General features: G+C 30.8%; 2 protein-coding genes across 3 annotated transcripts; both read left to right on the forward strand.

Annotated features, from left to right (window-relative positions):
- The first annotated feature begins 1,686 nt into the window (after window positions 1–1,686).
- LOC120283622 (OVARIAN TUMOR DOMAIN-containing deubiquitinating enzyme 2-like) lies at window positions 1,687–6,845 on the forward strand. Of its 2 annotated transcripts, none has more exons than XM_039290329.1 (9): window positions 1,687–1,810; window positions 2,914–2,994; window positions 3,076–3,121; window positions 4,534–4,642; window positions 4,882–4,973; window positions 5,063–5,125; window positions 5,238–5,350; window positions 6,034–6,109; window positions 6,628–6,845. In XM_039290329.1, exons 2-9 carry the CDS (start codon window positions 2,930–2,932, stop codon window positions 6,682–6,684), a joined length of 621 nt encoding a protein of 206 aa, XP_039146263.1. In that variant the 5' UTR covers window positions 1,687–1,810; window positions 2,914–2,929; the 3' UTR covers window positions 6,685–6,845. The 2 variants fall into 2 exon arrangements, with proteins under 2 accessions (XP_039146263.1, XP_039146264.1); XM_039290330.1 differs by lacking the exon at window positions 1,687–1,810 and adding an exon at window positions 2,060–2,078.
- Window positions 6,846–10,003: 3,158 nt separating this feature from the next.
- LOC120250429 lies at window positions 10,004–10,333 on the forward strand. Its single transcript, XM_039259246.1, has one exon. The coding sequence runs from the start codon at window positions 10,004–10,006 to the stop codon at window positions 10,331–10,333; it is 330 nt and encodes a 109-aa protein (XP_039115180.1).
- Window positions 10,334–15,223: the final 4,890 nt, after the last annotated feature.

Below are 15,223 nucleotides of genomic sequence, written 5' to 3' on the forward strand. Positions count from 1 at the left end.
TTCAACATGCTCATGATCATATATTTTTCATAGAAAAAGTTATGCATAAGAACAAGAGTGATTATGCTTATATAAATAATATTGATATGAATTAAAAAAAAAACATGAATATAAATTATTAATAGGCTTGGGAGGTATCAGGTAGGGTTGAATGGGAACCATTGAAATTGCCTGCTTCCATGTCACTATACATTTGGGCTCTGTCGGTGGAGATCAAATGTTTTTTTATGGTTACCATTGCATTGCGAGCAAATGACATTAACAAGTTGATTTCCATTTTAACTTCATAAAAAGACACAAAATTATTAAATCACTTCAATTAAATGAGTGAAGTGAAGGACATCCAATAAGGGGGCATTCATTTCAGGAAAAGTGGGGGGAAGTGGTCTGACTTCCACCACTTCACAGTATTCATTTGTCTTTGAGCGGGAAGTGTCACTCCCCACTCCCATCGAAGTGGATTTTTGAACTAAAAGCCCACTTCGGTATTTTTTTTAATGAAGTGGGGGAAGTGAGACAATTTATAAAAACTAACTTCCTTTCACTTCCAAAATCTTTTTTGAACTCATAGACCTTCATCCAACACCTAAATTTTTCGATTTTATTCTCACTTTCTGACAAATGAACATCAGAAATCCTGGAAGTGTATCACTTCCCTCGACTTCCTGACTTTCCCCCACTTTCCCTGAAATGAACGCCCCCTAAAATTAGAACCCATAGAGATATGATTTAAAATATTAAAATTTAATTAAAATTTTAAATTTATTTTAATTCAATAATTATAAAAAATTTGAGTTTTATCCAATACTTATATATTATTAAGTAGATATATAATCTAATCCTTTGGTGTTTGAAGGAATAAATTTAAATATTTCTTATTATGTTTAATTTTTATTTATATTAAAAATAATATTAATAATTAAAAAAATTTGATTTCATTTATTTGTTTGTATAATAAATATCAATGAGATTTTTTAAAATTAAGGTATGAAAATATTTTCAAAAATAGAAAAATTATTTAATTATGACATTATAGTGTTATTGTATGACTCCTCAAAAACTTCAAAATTTAAAACCGAGATCTATTGGCTAATTAAAATCAAAACTTGAAGTCGAATTAAGATTAAAATTTTCAAATTATTTCTTATTGTTTGTGTAGAAGTCGTGACTTAAGAATCAATTTAGTTTTTAGTTGTATGTGTGAGACTAGCGAGAGCATTGATAGATGGTTAGTAAATTATCATTTTTAAAATAATGAAATATTTTATTTATTTATTTTTAAATTTTTTCCATTTAAATCTTTGTATCATTTTTTTATTATTGTAATATTGCTTTTGATTTTATTATGGGTTTAATTATTTTGAGATTTTTTTTTATTTTTCAGTTTTTTAAAGAGATTCTTCTATTAATTTCCCTTGATATTGTATTTTTATATAAAAAAATAATTTATAAACTTTATAAAACAAGTAAAAAAATTTATATTTGAAATAATTTTTAATTATAAGAATAAATAAAAAAATAAAAAATAATTTATGAGCGTCTACAAGTTTTTGTACAAGGTATGTAAGAAATTTCATACAAGAAATGAAAGTAATTATGTGGGTTTGCAGGGGTATATTCATAAAAATAAAAAATAAAAAATAAAAAAAGGGAAAAATTGCAAAAGTACACATTGAAGTGTCCTGAGAAGCAAGGATTGGGTGCATCCCTTTTCTTGCCAAAAAAAGGCGAGTAGTTCTCCAAACTTTTTCTACGAATCTAACCCAATTCTCCTGCCGTCTTGCTTCAGATCTCTCTTCCGAGTTCCTTTGTAAGTAGTTTAACATCCATCTTTTGTTTATCTTGATGATTGTTATCTATTTCCATTGCTGCTGTTTGAATTTTTGTTTGTGGTATTGGTTCTGTTTGAAAATTTTGATCTTTATAGTGGAATTGTTTTCAATTAGGGTTGAATTCTTATTCATTGATGTTCTTCTTTAGTATCTGATTCTATTTGAGAAATTTCTAGTTTGGAATCCTGCTATTGAGAAGTTCAGATTTGTCATTGGGGTTTCAATCCTAGATTTGTTTATCTTGAGGTCAGTGTTCTTGGTTTTTGGATTTATTTTTTTTTAAATTTTTTGTTCTTAGATAGGTATATATATCTATATATATATATATATATATATATATATATATGTTTTTGGCCTGCATGCCCTATACCATAAGGTTGTGTTTGGAAACTTGAACTTGATTAGTCATGGATTGGCAATGAATCTGGTTGAAATGTATTAACATGGAATGAACTGGAGTGGCAAGTCTCCAGAAAGGATGGAATATATAACTTGGATTGGCTATTTTGCAGTTTGGTTTTTTTGTCGTTTTTCGATTGCTAAAATTATAATGCAACTGATGGAAAGATCCCTGACAACTTGACGTGTCAAGTCTGGACTGGTTTAGATGGAGATTTCCCTTTTGTTGCTCATTATTCCAATTTATTTTTGTACAATTATGTGTACATGTTAATTCATATGATCAGCTTACTTGATTAAGTGAGGGAACCTGTCTAGTTTCATCCATATGTACCATGGTAATAATTAGAAGCAGTTTAGGTTGTAAATTTCCCTTCAAAGAATCAAAAGGTTTGAACAAGCTGAAGTTATCATCGACATTGAAATATGACCAAATGAATTTATACTTGTCTCATATTCTGTGTGTGTGTGTGCGCGCGCCCGCATGCCCGCGTACTTGTGTATATGTATGTATGTTGTCTTTTGGATTTTGGTTGATTTCTTTTGACATGTTCAATGTCATCCATATTTTTGGTGATGGGCAATTGTGTTTAAGGTAGATCAATTTCCATCTTCTCCCAAGGTTGAATATTGTGGCTCTTAAAAGATTCAGTAGCACTTTTTTTTTTGTGTTTGTGTCCAGGTGGCTGACTGATAGGATGGAGGGTATCATTGTTAGGAGGGTAATACCCTCAGACAACAGCTGCCTCTTCAATGCTGTTGGGTAAGAATCAGACAGAGTCACTTCCCCTTACTAAATCAATTTTGCTGGGTGTAATACCTTATCTCATTTTTTATGTTGCAGCTATGTGATGGAACATGACAAACACAAAGCTCAAGAGCTGAGACAGGTTTGTCTATGTTTCTTGTGTTTAAATTGCATGCACCTGTTTGATTAACTTTTCAAGCTGTAATCTTTATTTCAAATTAGGTTGTTGACTTGCGTGTTTCATTTTTTCACTGCTTCATTAACTTTGAAAGTGGATTCTGTTTTTCCATAGCTGTGATTCAATGCATGTAGATCCAAAACTTCAATTTATTTTGTTTCCTGTATGCATACATAATATTTATTTTCTTATGAAATTGAAACAATGCATAATCTTAAGTAGAGCTAAAGGTTTGAAGACTTTCTCAGTAAACAGTAGAAGAAAATATTGATGCTTCTAGAATCAAGCAGGGATTATATCTGTTGAATTTATAAAAGTGGAGTATTAGCTCCAAGATAATACAAAAGAATGAAGATTCTTGTTTTTTGTTGTTCCGTACTGTGCTATGAGGATATGCAAATATTAATCGCATTAGTTGACAGCACTTTGAAAATTCACATAAAATTTGAGAATGCATTAGGGTTTTTCCATTTCTAATGATCTGGTCTTTTCAACTTTCTTCAACATTGAAAAATAGTAACTTTTTCCTAACGCTTCTTTCTGTCAATCTTCGATAGCCCCAATGATTTTTCTTTCTCAATAGAATAAAAAAATTGTTGATATCACAACCACAAAAAAACCATCATGCACTTTTTGTCGCATTCTACTTCCTTTTGTTGGAAAAATCCACCGTTTTGTCATTTGTACTTGATATGAGCGGCACCTTGATTTCCTCCATTTATTGCAGGTAATAGCTCTTACTTGATATTTCTCCTCCGCTTGATAGTGATGTCTATTATTGACACCAGTGATGGATGCTTATAGCTTATTTGATATCCAAAGCAAATTTCATATTTATGCTGTGAATATGAACTTTTTAGTCAAACAGAATTTACGTAAAGATAGCATTATCTTTAGATGTGAACTTTTAGAATAACTTTCATTTATTTTGCAAACATTTATAGCAAAATTTATTGGGTTTCTATTGGTTAAATTATTTTCTATTTGTGGCTTGGTGATCCTCTCTATCTCATTATACCAATATTTCTCTTTATCCTCTTAAAAGATATATATTGTGGGAAAGTTCTTTAGTAAGCACGATTTGATTTGGGTAATCTTATTTTTTTGATTTTTCTCAAATGGATAGATATGATATCTGCATATGAACTTGCGTTTACTCACATAATCAGCTATACGATTCTCCGCCATGATCACGATCACTGTTACTCTAATACTATATAAACTGCATTGAAGAAGCTGGCATTTTTGTTATTTTTAGCTGTAAAGACATTTGTTTTGTGAAATTTTTATATTGTTGCATAAGCATTGTGATATTAATTTGTGGGCTATTGCTAGTGTTAGAATATTGAAACATAAGTTTTTTTTTATCTTTGAAGGTAATTGCTGCAGCAGTGGGAAGCGATCCTGAAAAATATATTGAAGCATTTCTTGGAAAACCGAATGAAGAATACTGTGCTTGGATTCTGGATTCTGATAAGTGGGGAGGTAAGCTCAGTTTTCTGAACTATATTATTAGATATTGGCAATCCTCCCTTCTTGTAGTATGCTGTGGTCCAACTTGTATAGAGCAGTTCAAGTAGAAAGCAGATACGGGCTCATAATCTCATAGCAAGCATGTTTAGTTCCATAACATCTTTGATAGTTAACTGACTACATCTGTGTTGCATTTATGGATGTAATATCCACAAGTGGTGCTTATGTAACTACCTGTCCTTATTTAAAAGGTGCGATTGAGCTTTCAATACTATCAGAATATTATGGGCGAGAAATTGCAGCATATGACATACAAACAATGCGTTGTGATTTGTATGGTCAGGTAAAATGGATTTCAGTTTATCTCTCTTATTTTGTTGATGCTCTTCTTTGAAATATCTTGAATGTCATGTTCATTGAACTGTTGAACAGGAAAAGAAGTACACAGAAAGGGTCATGCTCTTATATGATGGTCTGCATTATGATGCTTTAGCTGTATGTTCACCTGACTTCTTGGTTCTTATTTTCACATTTTTATTCTCTGATGATCAAATGATATCAAAAACTTCTTTCTTTAATAACGAAATCCATTTTTTATGTAATTTAGATTTCTCCATTTGATGGGGCACCAGAAGAGTTTGATCAAACAATTTTCTGTGTCAATGGTTCAATTCGAACTGTTGAAAGCCAAGCTCTGAAACTTGTTCAGGAAGAAAACAGGTAAGAGTTTTATATGCCAGTCCTGATCTAGAAATAGCTTAACCCTGCCATCTCGTAATATGGAGTAAATTTAAAAGATCCTACTACCTGTTGTCTACTGTACTCTCGCACTTGTGTTGTGAGGATGCACACTAGTATTGAGTGAAAGCATATGCGTGCATAAGATTAAAGTTATGAATTATTTTTGAAATTCTTATTCAACTTATGCCAGCAGTGAAGAATTCCTTAAATTCTGATGCTCCACATGAACTAAAGGAACAATGTGTTATTGCTCTTTTGAACTCTAGTGAATGGTAACTGGATTATCTGAGACAAATTCAATAATTAGTCCTCTTAGTGTCACTGGTTTGCTAATATTCTTTGATTACAATGTTGGAAAGGGCCGCCTACAGATGAAGTTAAACAACAACACACAAGAATTATTCAAATTTTCATTTTGGCGTATGAAAGTAAATTAATTTTGTTATCTTGGGAATTGCAACTCTGTTTTGCATCTGAAATAATCCTCCTAATTGTGGTTTAGTTTGGAGTCTTTGGACAGCTTGCTTTGATGGCTCCTACAGTATATTGTATTATTTAATTTTTTTAGATTACATCTTTCTCAATTATCATGCCAAGAGTTTCTACAGTTTGGTTTTTATAATGTTTTGGGAAATGAATTATCATTTATTTTTACTGTGTAGGAAGAGGAGCTACACCGATACGGCGAATTTCACCTTACGTTGCGGACAATGCTCAATTGGCTTAGTTGGTCAAAAGGTTGTGATCATGTTAAGCATAGGGCTGTAAACGAGCCGAGCCGAGCCGAGTATCACCAGGCTCGAGCTCGGCTCGAGTATAATATTCGAAGACTCGAGCTCGGCTCGAGCTCGTTCGAGCTATTTTTTTTGTGCTCGAGCTTGGCTCGCTGAAAAGCTCAAGTAGCTCGAGCTCGGCTCGTTTAAGCTCGATTAGCTTATATACATAAGTATTTTTGTAATTTATATATAAATAATTTAATATTTTATATATAAAAACTCGTTTAGGCTCGCGAGCCTCACGAGCTGAGTATTTTTGGGCTCGAGCTCGGCTCGTCAACATAAACGAGCAGCTCGAGCTCGGCTCGGCTCGTGAAAAATCGAATCGAATTTGAGCATTGACCGAGCTGATCTCGAGTAGCTCACGAGTAGCTTGGCTCATTTACACCCCTAGTTAAGCAGCTTGCTTTTCTTTTCTTTTCCCTCTAAATGCTCATGTTCCCATGTTTTGGTTTCTAATGGATTATTTGGTAAATGCAGGAGGCTGCTGATCATGCAAGGCAAACAGGCCATGTCAATTTTCAGGAATATAGATGAGAAAAAGGAACACCCTCTTGACTTTTCATTTTAACTGAAACATGGACATGTCTCTCCAACTATATGAAAAATAATAACCATCATTTGTGTTGTTTTAATTACCATTTTAGTTGCTTGATGTTTGTTGTAACAGTACTGTACAATCATAGCTTATAGAAATGTCTTATCTAAACTCTTCCCAAGTGGTTGCATTATTTGTGGCATCATCAATTATTGAATTGTTATTATAATTTCTATTTTTATATCAAGAAGTTGATTGGGTGGAGACATGAGTTATTAAATTCATAATTTTTGGTTCTTAAGTAGATGTATGTAAAATTCCATTATATAATGGGCAAAATCACGGATTGAAAAACATTGAAAACCTAGATTTTTTGATTTGGAAAATGAAATGTTAATTTTTAAATTTTTATTGTTTTGTAATTTTCCCCCCAAGTTTATATAATTGAACAAATAATTCAATTCCAAAACAAAAACACAAATAAAGAGAAAATAAATTATAAATTATGGTAGAGAAAACCCACATTATACACACTTATATTATATGTGCGAAATTCTTGTTTATTTTGAAATCTAGATCATGCAATTTCAAAAATAACTTTTTAAAAATTAAATAAATTAATTAAATTTAAAAGTAGTACCACCTTTTTCCAAAAATCTCTTTCCTTTATGCTTTAAATCACCCTTATCATACAAGAGAGATAATCCAATTTTTTTCCCCAAGTAAAAATTGATAGTTCACTTTGTTCCAACTCTATGGTTGAGGGTTCATAAGTTTCCCATGTTTATTAAAATAATAATAATAATAATAATAAATAATAATAAAGATCACTACAATACTAACTTGTGAAATTAATTGAAACAAGAGATCATTGGCAAAAGCACAAACAAACAGAGAAGAAGAAGAAGAAGAAGATCAGCCATGCAATAATATATAAATACTCACTCAAGTTCTTGAATTAGCCACAAAGAACTCTCTTCAAATGCTTGACTTGATTCATAATCATTAAAGGAGCTCCACAAAGATGGGATTCAAACATGGTCAATCTCTTGCTGAACTTAATCTTGAGTTTGTACACTCTTCTCTGATTCAAAGATCTCCTTCTGCTTCTCATGTCTGCTTCTCCCATCACCTTGTAAATCAAAAACATTCTTTTCCTTTGTTGTAGCTCATCAGGGTCTTCTTTCTCTAGCCTTGAGTAACTGCTAAACCACATCATTATATTCTTGAATTGAAGTGATCTTTTGGTTTATTATAAGTTCATATGGACAGATAGAGAGAGAGAGATCAGAGAGATGTGTATAGATAGATATATATGGGATTTTACTTGATGAATTAATTTTGAGAGGTTTTTATAGAAGTCATGAGAGAATGGAGGGATTATTATTTTATGGTTATTTTTAAAATGAGTAGTTTTGGCAGGCCTTGATTTGTTTACTAAGAACAGTGGGAGAGATGTCTTTTGTTTTATTTTCTTGATTTTTTATTTGTCCAATTACATTTGGCTTCAAGGTCAACCTTCACTAATGAAAGTCCAACCTTTTTACCCTGTTTTATATATATATATATATATATATAATTGATAATAACAATGATTATAATTTTCCTTACAATTTGTTCTTAGTTGAAAGTCATGGTTGATACTGAAGTTGGGGTGATTGCTTGTTTTATATGTATTTTATTTAATACAATGAACTAAATTGCTCGGTTCATTTGATCTCTTCTATCACCATCAATTTAATTTAAAGATATTTTTTTTCTTAAATAATCATAATAAATAATTATCTCAGTTTCAAATAAAAAAAGTGAATTTTTTCCAATGATGTTTTTTCTGATCAACAGTTTTAAATTTTTAAGTAATAATATTTAATTTTTATTTAATGGAGGCTAAATCTTCATCAAAATTTAAGTGCATGTTAAATCCTTGCTTGTATTGGTAATTTGGTATGTGATATATATATATATTATCATCTTCTACAAATATCAAAGAAAGAGAAATTTTTCCTTGATGTTTTTCTCTTTGAAATTGCAAACTTTTTCCTTAATTAATAGCTGAATGACATTTGGCAACTTTTGTATATCATATTGTAACGGAAATGTATGTATTGAAAGCATCGTCTAACATTAATTTATATTGTTATTATTATGTTCATAGGATGGTATATCTCATAGAATAAGCTAACCATGTCTTATTAGTAGAGAATATTGTTAATTGATACTCTTATTAACAAAAGGATGCCACTACTCAAAAGAAGGCAATTAATTACTTGAATAAAAAATGAGACTTTATATTAATCAATTTGGTACTTTTGATGTGTTTGACTTGTAGATAAACAAATTGCATTTGATTCTTGGCTAAGCTAGCTAGTTAATAAAATTTGGTGTAACATATCCTATTGTTGAGATGTTTAGGAGCAATTAATGCTGTTTAATTAACTTTAAATATGGTGGTATTCTGACATGGCTCCCATGACTTTTAATTTATAGCTTATTAATTTTATGTGTTTTTTTTAACAGTTTGACGTCAAGATTTCTTTTGGTTTTTTAAAAATTTTTGGCTTGATGAATGCCTTGAAGGTATAAGGAAATAAACAATAATGGAGGTTTGAATTTTTTTTTTTTTTAATTGAAATCTGTTTTAAAGATATGATATTGCATGATTACTGAAACAGTGAAGTCATTAATCATTAAACAAAATCTCAATCTCTATCTTGTAAAAGTGGATAAATCACACTAAGTGAAAAACTTATTAATCCTAATCCAAACCATGTGTGCTTATCTCTTCATAAAGTTAACTGAAACACAAAAACTCTTCTTTTAATACAATATTTTTTTTTTCTCTTCAAAATATTTCCATTCAAATAGAATCATCTATATCATGTTAATTATATAATATATATATATACAACTCAACTCAAAAAGATCAAAGACAAACGTGAGACTAATTACAACTTTGAACACAAATTAAACCCTGATGATGACTGATTGCATGGTCTGATGGTCATGGTCTCTTAATCAAGCTTAATAACTTTTTTGTAATTAATTAAGGATCAATCCCACGTGTCTCATGTGGGATATATACATTACTGACCATTTATATGGTCTTCATTCCACAATTTAACACTCCCAAATGCATGTTCTTATCCACAAACATTTAAAGATCAAACTAAGTCATGTACTTCTCCTATATATATATATATAGATAGATAGATAGATAGATCATTAATATTGCAAAGAAGAAACAAAACCAAGAGAAATCTCATAAAAGAGAGAAAAAAAAAGAAGGATTAATTAATTTCCTTGATTAAGTTGCATTGAATGGGGAATTGTCTGAAGCCAGTAAGGACATGGGCAGATGATGATGAAGACTGGGACTTTGTTGATTCAGAGAACATGGAACAATGCAAAGAAAAAGCCGAAGAGAAGACAGTGAAAGCCGGTAGGAGGATGTCGGCAAATATAGAAGTATCTTCTCCGGCTAAAGTTATCAAGATGAAGCTAACAAAGAAACAATTGAATGAATTACTACAATCTGTTGAAATGCATGACTTGCTGCAGGATATGACTAGAAGAGATAATGAATATGGTAGCAGACTAGTACTATGGAGACCAGTTCTTCAATCTATACCAGAGGCAGAGGAGTGCTAGTTAGTCTGTATATATATATATATATATATATATATGTATATATGGTTGTTTTTGGAATTGTTAATTAATTATCCAGTGTTAATGAGAAAAATTGACAATAATAATACAAGATATATTGATCCATAATTTGAATGCATAAACTTACTGTGTTATCTGTTCCTTTATTCTTCTATATTGCTTTTGAGTGGCTGAAGATCCATTGATATTATATAAGAGATCATTGAGTTTAAAATTTTTATCAAAATGATAAAATTAAAGTCAGTAAACATTTGTTGGCACTAACCAATGGATCATAATCCATTAGCCCAAAACCATTTCCTCATCAAACCATCTCCTCCAAACCTTTGGCCCAAACTAATTACCCTAAACTAATGGCTCATTAAACCATCAACTTACAACCTTGAGTGAAGAATCAAGTGAAGAAGTGAGAGTGAGAAGAAATTAGAGAGAGAAGAAAAGTGGAAAAAATATTTAGAGAGTTAGTCCAATCTCCTAGTATAAGAGAGAGTTCTGGTTTTCTCCTTGTTATTAGAGAGTTGATGGAGTTGGTTGAAATTCATGGATTGCAAATTGAGCAGGCACTGATCAGTCATCAATTCATCAGCAGGAACAATATTGATGTTGTTAATAGTAATGAATCACATACATTTGGTTGCCAAAGAGTACCATGGAGACCAGTTCTTCAATGTATACCAGAGGAATGTTAATTACATACTTCAAATAGTATTTATAGCTAGATGTAATATTTCATTAGTCCTTCTCTTTTCAAAGAGTAAAATTTTCAGGAATTGAATTAATTGTGGACATGTTTAAGAATTACTGTTTTTCATATAAAATAGATTTGATAATGCCATATTGATAAGATATATGGCAAAAATCTTGTTTAATTCCCATGTGAATGAAAAGTGTTCAACTAATTATATATATGTATATATATATATATATATTCAAAGACACATCCAAGAAAATGATCAATATTTGCAGAGAGCTATAATTAACTAAATAAATCTTGATTTTACATTTCTACCTAGCTAGGTAGTTTTTCTTGTTCTTTTTTCTTAATAATTGTGGAATTAATCTAGTTAGTGTTTCATTGAATTATTTTCTGTTTGAAATGGAAACAAGTACAAATGACATCCAACTTGAGCTTGAATTGAAGGAAAATTGCACCGCAAACCGCAATTGGAGACCAAGTTCAAACAAAAGAAAGGACTGATCATACTAATTAACTAATTAATTAGAACTCAAAAATAATAATTAGTTTGATGACTTTCAAGTCATGATTCTGTGTCGATGTATCTAATATTTTCACTCAAATCTTATGTTCTCACACATCATTATTTTTTTTTTCTTTCTTTTCGTGACAACATATAATGACCATTTTATAATATTGTAACTGAGTCACAATTCATGCAAGGATCTCCCACGTTTGTAATGTGGGTAAATATTAACGCAAGTTTGTGGTCTTCTTTCTAGATTAATTCTAATATCATTAATCAATCAATTAATTAATTAATCTAGCTTTCATTAATTAATTTCCTGCTTGTGTTTATGTGTCTACATATATGTATATATATGTACACATACTGACAGACATAATACTCCCCATATACTTTGCAATCTATATATGTATAACATAAGGGAATTAGCAAGATCAATCTAGAAATTAAAAGACGGCAAAAGCAAGCCCTGATGATGATGATCACCGGAGAAAAACAAAGCATGCATGTTAATTAGAAAACCAAGAAACAATTCCAAGACTTAATAATGCAATTAGCTGAAATGCTTGGTTTGCAGATTTATTGACTAAGCACTCACTCATTCCAAGAACAAAAGCAATGTTATTAGGAGAAGCGAATTTGGAAGCAAAATAGCAGGGAAACCAGCTCTGCAATTTATACAACAAGAGCAGCGTTAATTAATTAGAATGTGTGTATATATATACATATATGTCGGGGTTCCGGCATTTTTCCGGCACTGCAATAGTTAAAAATTTCAACGGAAGTTACCGTTCACAATACCAATTAATGTGTGACACCAATTTAGTATGGAAAATTTTTCAAATCAAAAGAAAAACCACGTGACTCTTTAGAGTCACTTCAAATGTTTCTCCTATGTCAATTAACGGGGTTACAAAGGATTTTTCTCTAACTAACTAAAGGTTTACAAACACAGTTATATGAAAATTCAATAGGAGAATCTCTCAAGACAAATACATTCGTCATCTTAACTCAAGATGGAAACAATGACTTCAAGAAAAGTTTAAAGAAAATCAAATAAGTGGATTAGGAGGTTTGCTAGCAAAAATGCCCTACCTGAAATATGGTGAAATGTGGTACTGTTTTGCCATCTAATCTTCTTGCAAACCTCAAGCTCTAACCCTTTCACTCTTCCTCTTCTTCTTGATTTTTTATTTCGTCTTCTCTTGCTATGTCTCTCTATTTTTTCTCAATAAATAAAAATTTACACATATATTAGTTTCTCATATGAAAACCCAAATATGTCATTGACTTTCATTAATTGATATAGCTTCTTTATTTTTTTCATTTAAGTGGGATGGCCCATGTGGTCCATTTTATTCACATATTGGGGTCCCAAATATGGCAACACCCCGACAAGATATACACACACATGATCATATGGTTGTTTTCTTGAATAGTTATATATCTTGTGCAAAAACACATGACATTATGAAAACAAGGTTTTAATTATAAAACTTATAAAAAGCTTACACGCATGAAGGTTTGCATATATATTAGTTTCTCATATAAAAGCCAAAATCTGCTATAACCTTTTCATTAATTGACATACTTTTTTTTTCATTTAATGAAATGACCCATATAATCCACTTTATTCACATATTGACGGCCCAAAATATTGCAACACTGCAATAATATATACACATATTCATATGGTTGTGTTTTTAATAGTTATATATCTTGTGAAAAACGCATGGTATTATATATGAAAACAAGGTTTGGATTCTAAAACTTATTTGAAGATTGCATGCATATCTGTTGCTTGTTATTAATCCAAATTAACAAGCTTGTTAATTTGGATATTTTTTTAGTTGTGTCCTTTTATTTATTATTTATTACTCAAAAAATAATTTAATGGGTCTCAGCCACCTTTGTAGAGCTTATGCATGTGGTCACAATTAATGCATGCAGGATTCCCACGTGTGTTCTTTTATATTTCTGGTCTTCATTTCCGCATTGATCCAAAACACATCATTCTATCCACATTAATTAAAATCCTTTTTCCGGTTTTGCTTTCTCTAAAGTAATATTTATTAAATCAAAAAGTAAGCATGCATTATTAATGGGAAAAATCTCTGAAAGCACTAATTAATTAATAACCATGGGTGCTTAATTACTTTCATATATGATGAAAAAGCCAGTTTGTTGATTCAGAGAATTACATGAAATAATGTTGTGAATACACTGTTTATAATATATTTATTTTTCAAATGATAATACTACTCATTATGGTTCATTTTTAAATTATCAAAACGTCTAATTTATACTATATCTCTAGTTGTTATATATAATTTGCTGTACAAATTTTAGTTTAATATATACATTTATAATATTAAAAAATTCACAAATTTCCCAATGTTTTCAAGTGCCAATTAAGTGGATTCATATGCACACGTGTAAATAAAAGTAAAGAAGGCAACGTCTTCAATTAGTTCTCGTAGCAGTGTAGTGCATGTTATTTAAATAGTCCAAGCACTAAAATCCATTTTTAAGATCAACTAAAAACACTCATATTGCCTTGTGTTTAGTCAAAAGTTTGAAATCATAATCAATAAAGAAATGACCAGATATATATATAAAGCAATCAACTATATATATATTTAAACAAATTAAAAAAATCAGTTTAAATGGAAAAGTTAATAGGAAATCAACCGGAAGAAATAAAAGTTTAAAATAGATTTACTCCTTTTTTTTTCTACATTGGCTTTTAATAATTAAATTAAATAAATAAATAACAGTAGATTATCCTCAGGGCTTATTGACCCAGCAAATAAAAAATTAAATAATGTAACTATACATATATATATATATATATATATGAAGATTAAAGAAAGACAAGTAATGATAATACCTTAATATATATATATATATATAATTGAGAACACAAAGTTTGATCCATGAATAATGAGTCATGGTCTTCTCAGCATCTAAAGTTCATATTTTCTTTTTAAACTCACAGTAAGTCTGCTTCTCTTGAAGACTCATGACCTTGCTCTCATATATCCCTGACAAGAGCCTGCTACACAAGTTTCTAGCTTTCCCATTGGCCAGACTCTATGACTTGGCCCACCCTATGAGCCAATCAGATCAGGACACTTCAGCTTTCAGTTTTATATAACTCTGCTGTTAGAATCCACACAGCTAATCCTTTTGCATGGACGTGGAACATAGTACTTTAGAAAATGACCATTGCGCCATCGGGGTCTTTCTCCTTATCAATGAAATGGTATCATGCCGATTAGTGTGTGGGAATCTGGTTTTAGGCCACCGCATTTTTGGAGTTTCATGTCTACTGTTTGAAACGCTATTGGCTCTACTAATAGATGAAACCAGTTACTTGTTTTCAATTTGTTGAATGCCTGGAATTGATTTTGTTAAGGTTATTACCTGTGAAGCTCAACTATTTGAAATAAATCGTATCACCTGCTAAGATTCCATGCTGAGACCACCCACCGCAAAATATCCATTACCCACCATTCCCCCATTCTCTATCTCTTTCTCGCATCACGACGCTGGAGACAAGAAGCTACAGCGTTAAAAGCAAGTTGGAAAGAGAGTGACTTCATCCTGCTCTTCCTTGTTTGCCTACAGGCATGCACAAAATTTATTGATCCAATTAGACTTGACCTAC

Source organism: Dioscorea cayenensis, chromosome 19 (genome assembly GCF_009730915.1).
Source record: "Dioscorea cayenensis subsp. rotundata cultivar TDr96_F1 chromosome 19, TDr96_F1_v2_PseudoChromosome.rev07_lg8_w22 25.fasta, whole genome shotgun sequence".
In the NCBI taxonomy this organism is placed as follows: Eukaryota; Viridiplantae; Streptophyta; class Magnoliopsida; order Dioscoreales; family Dioscoreaceae; genus Dioscorea; species Dioscorea cayenensis.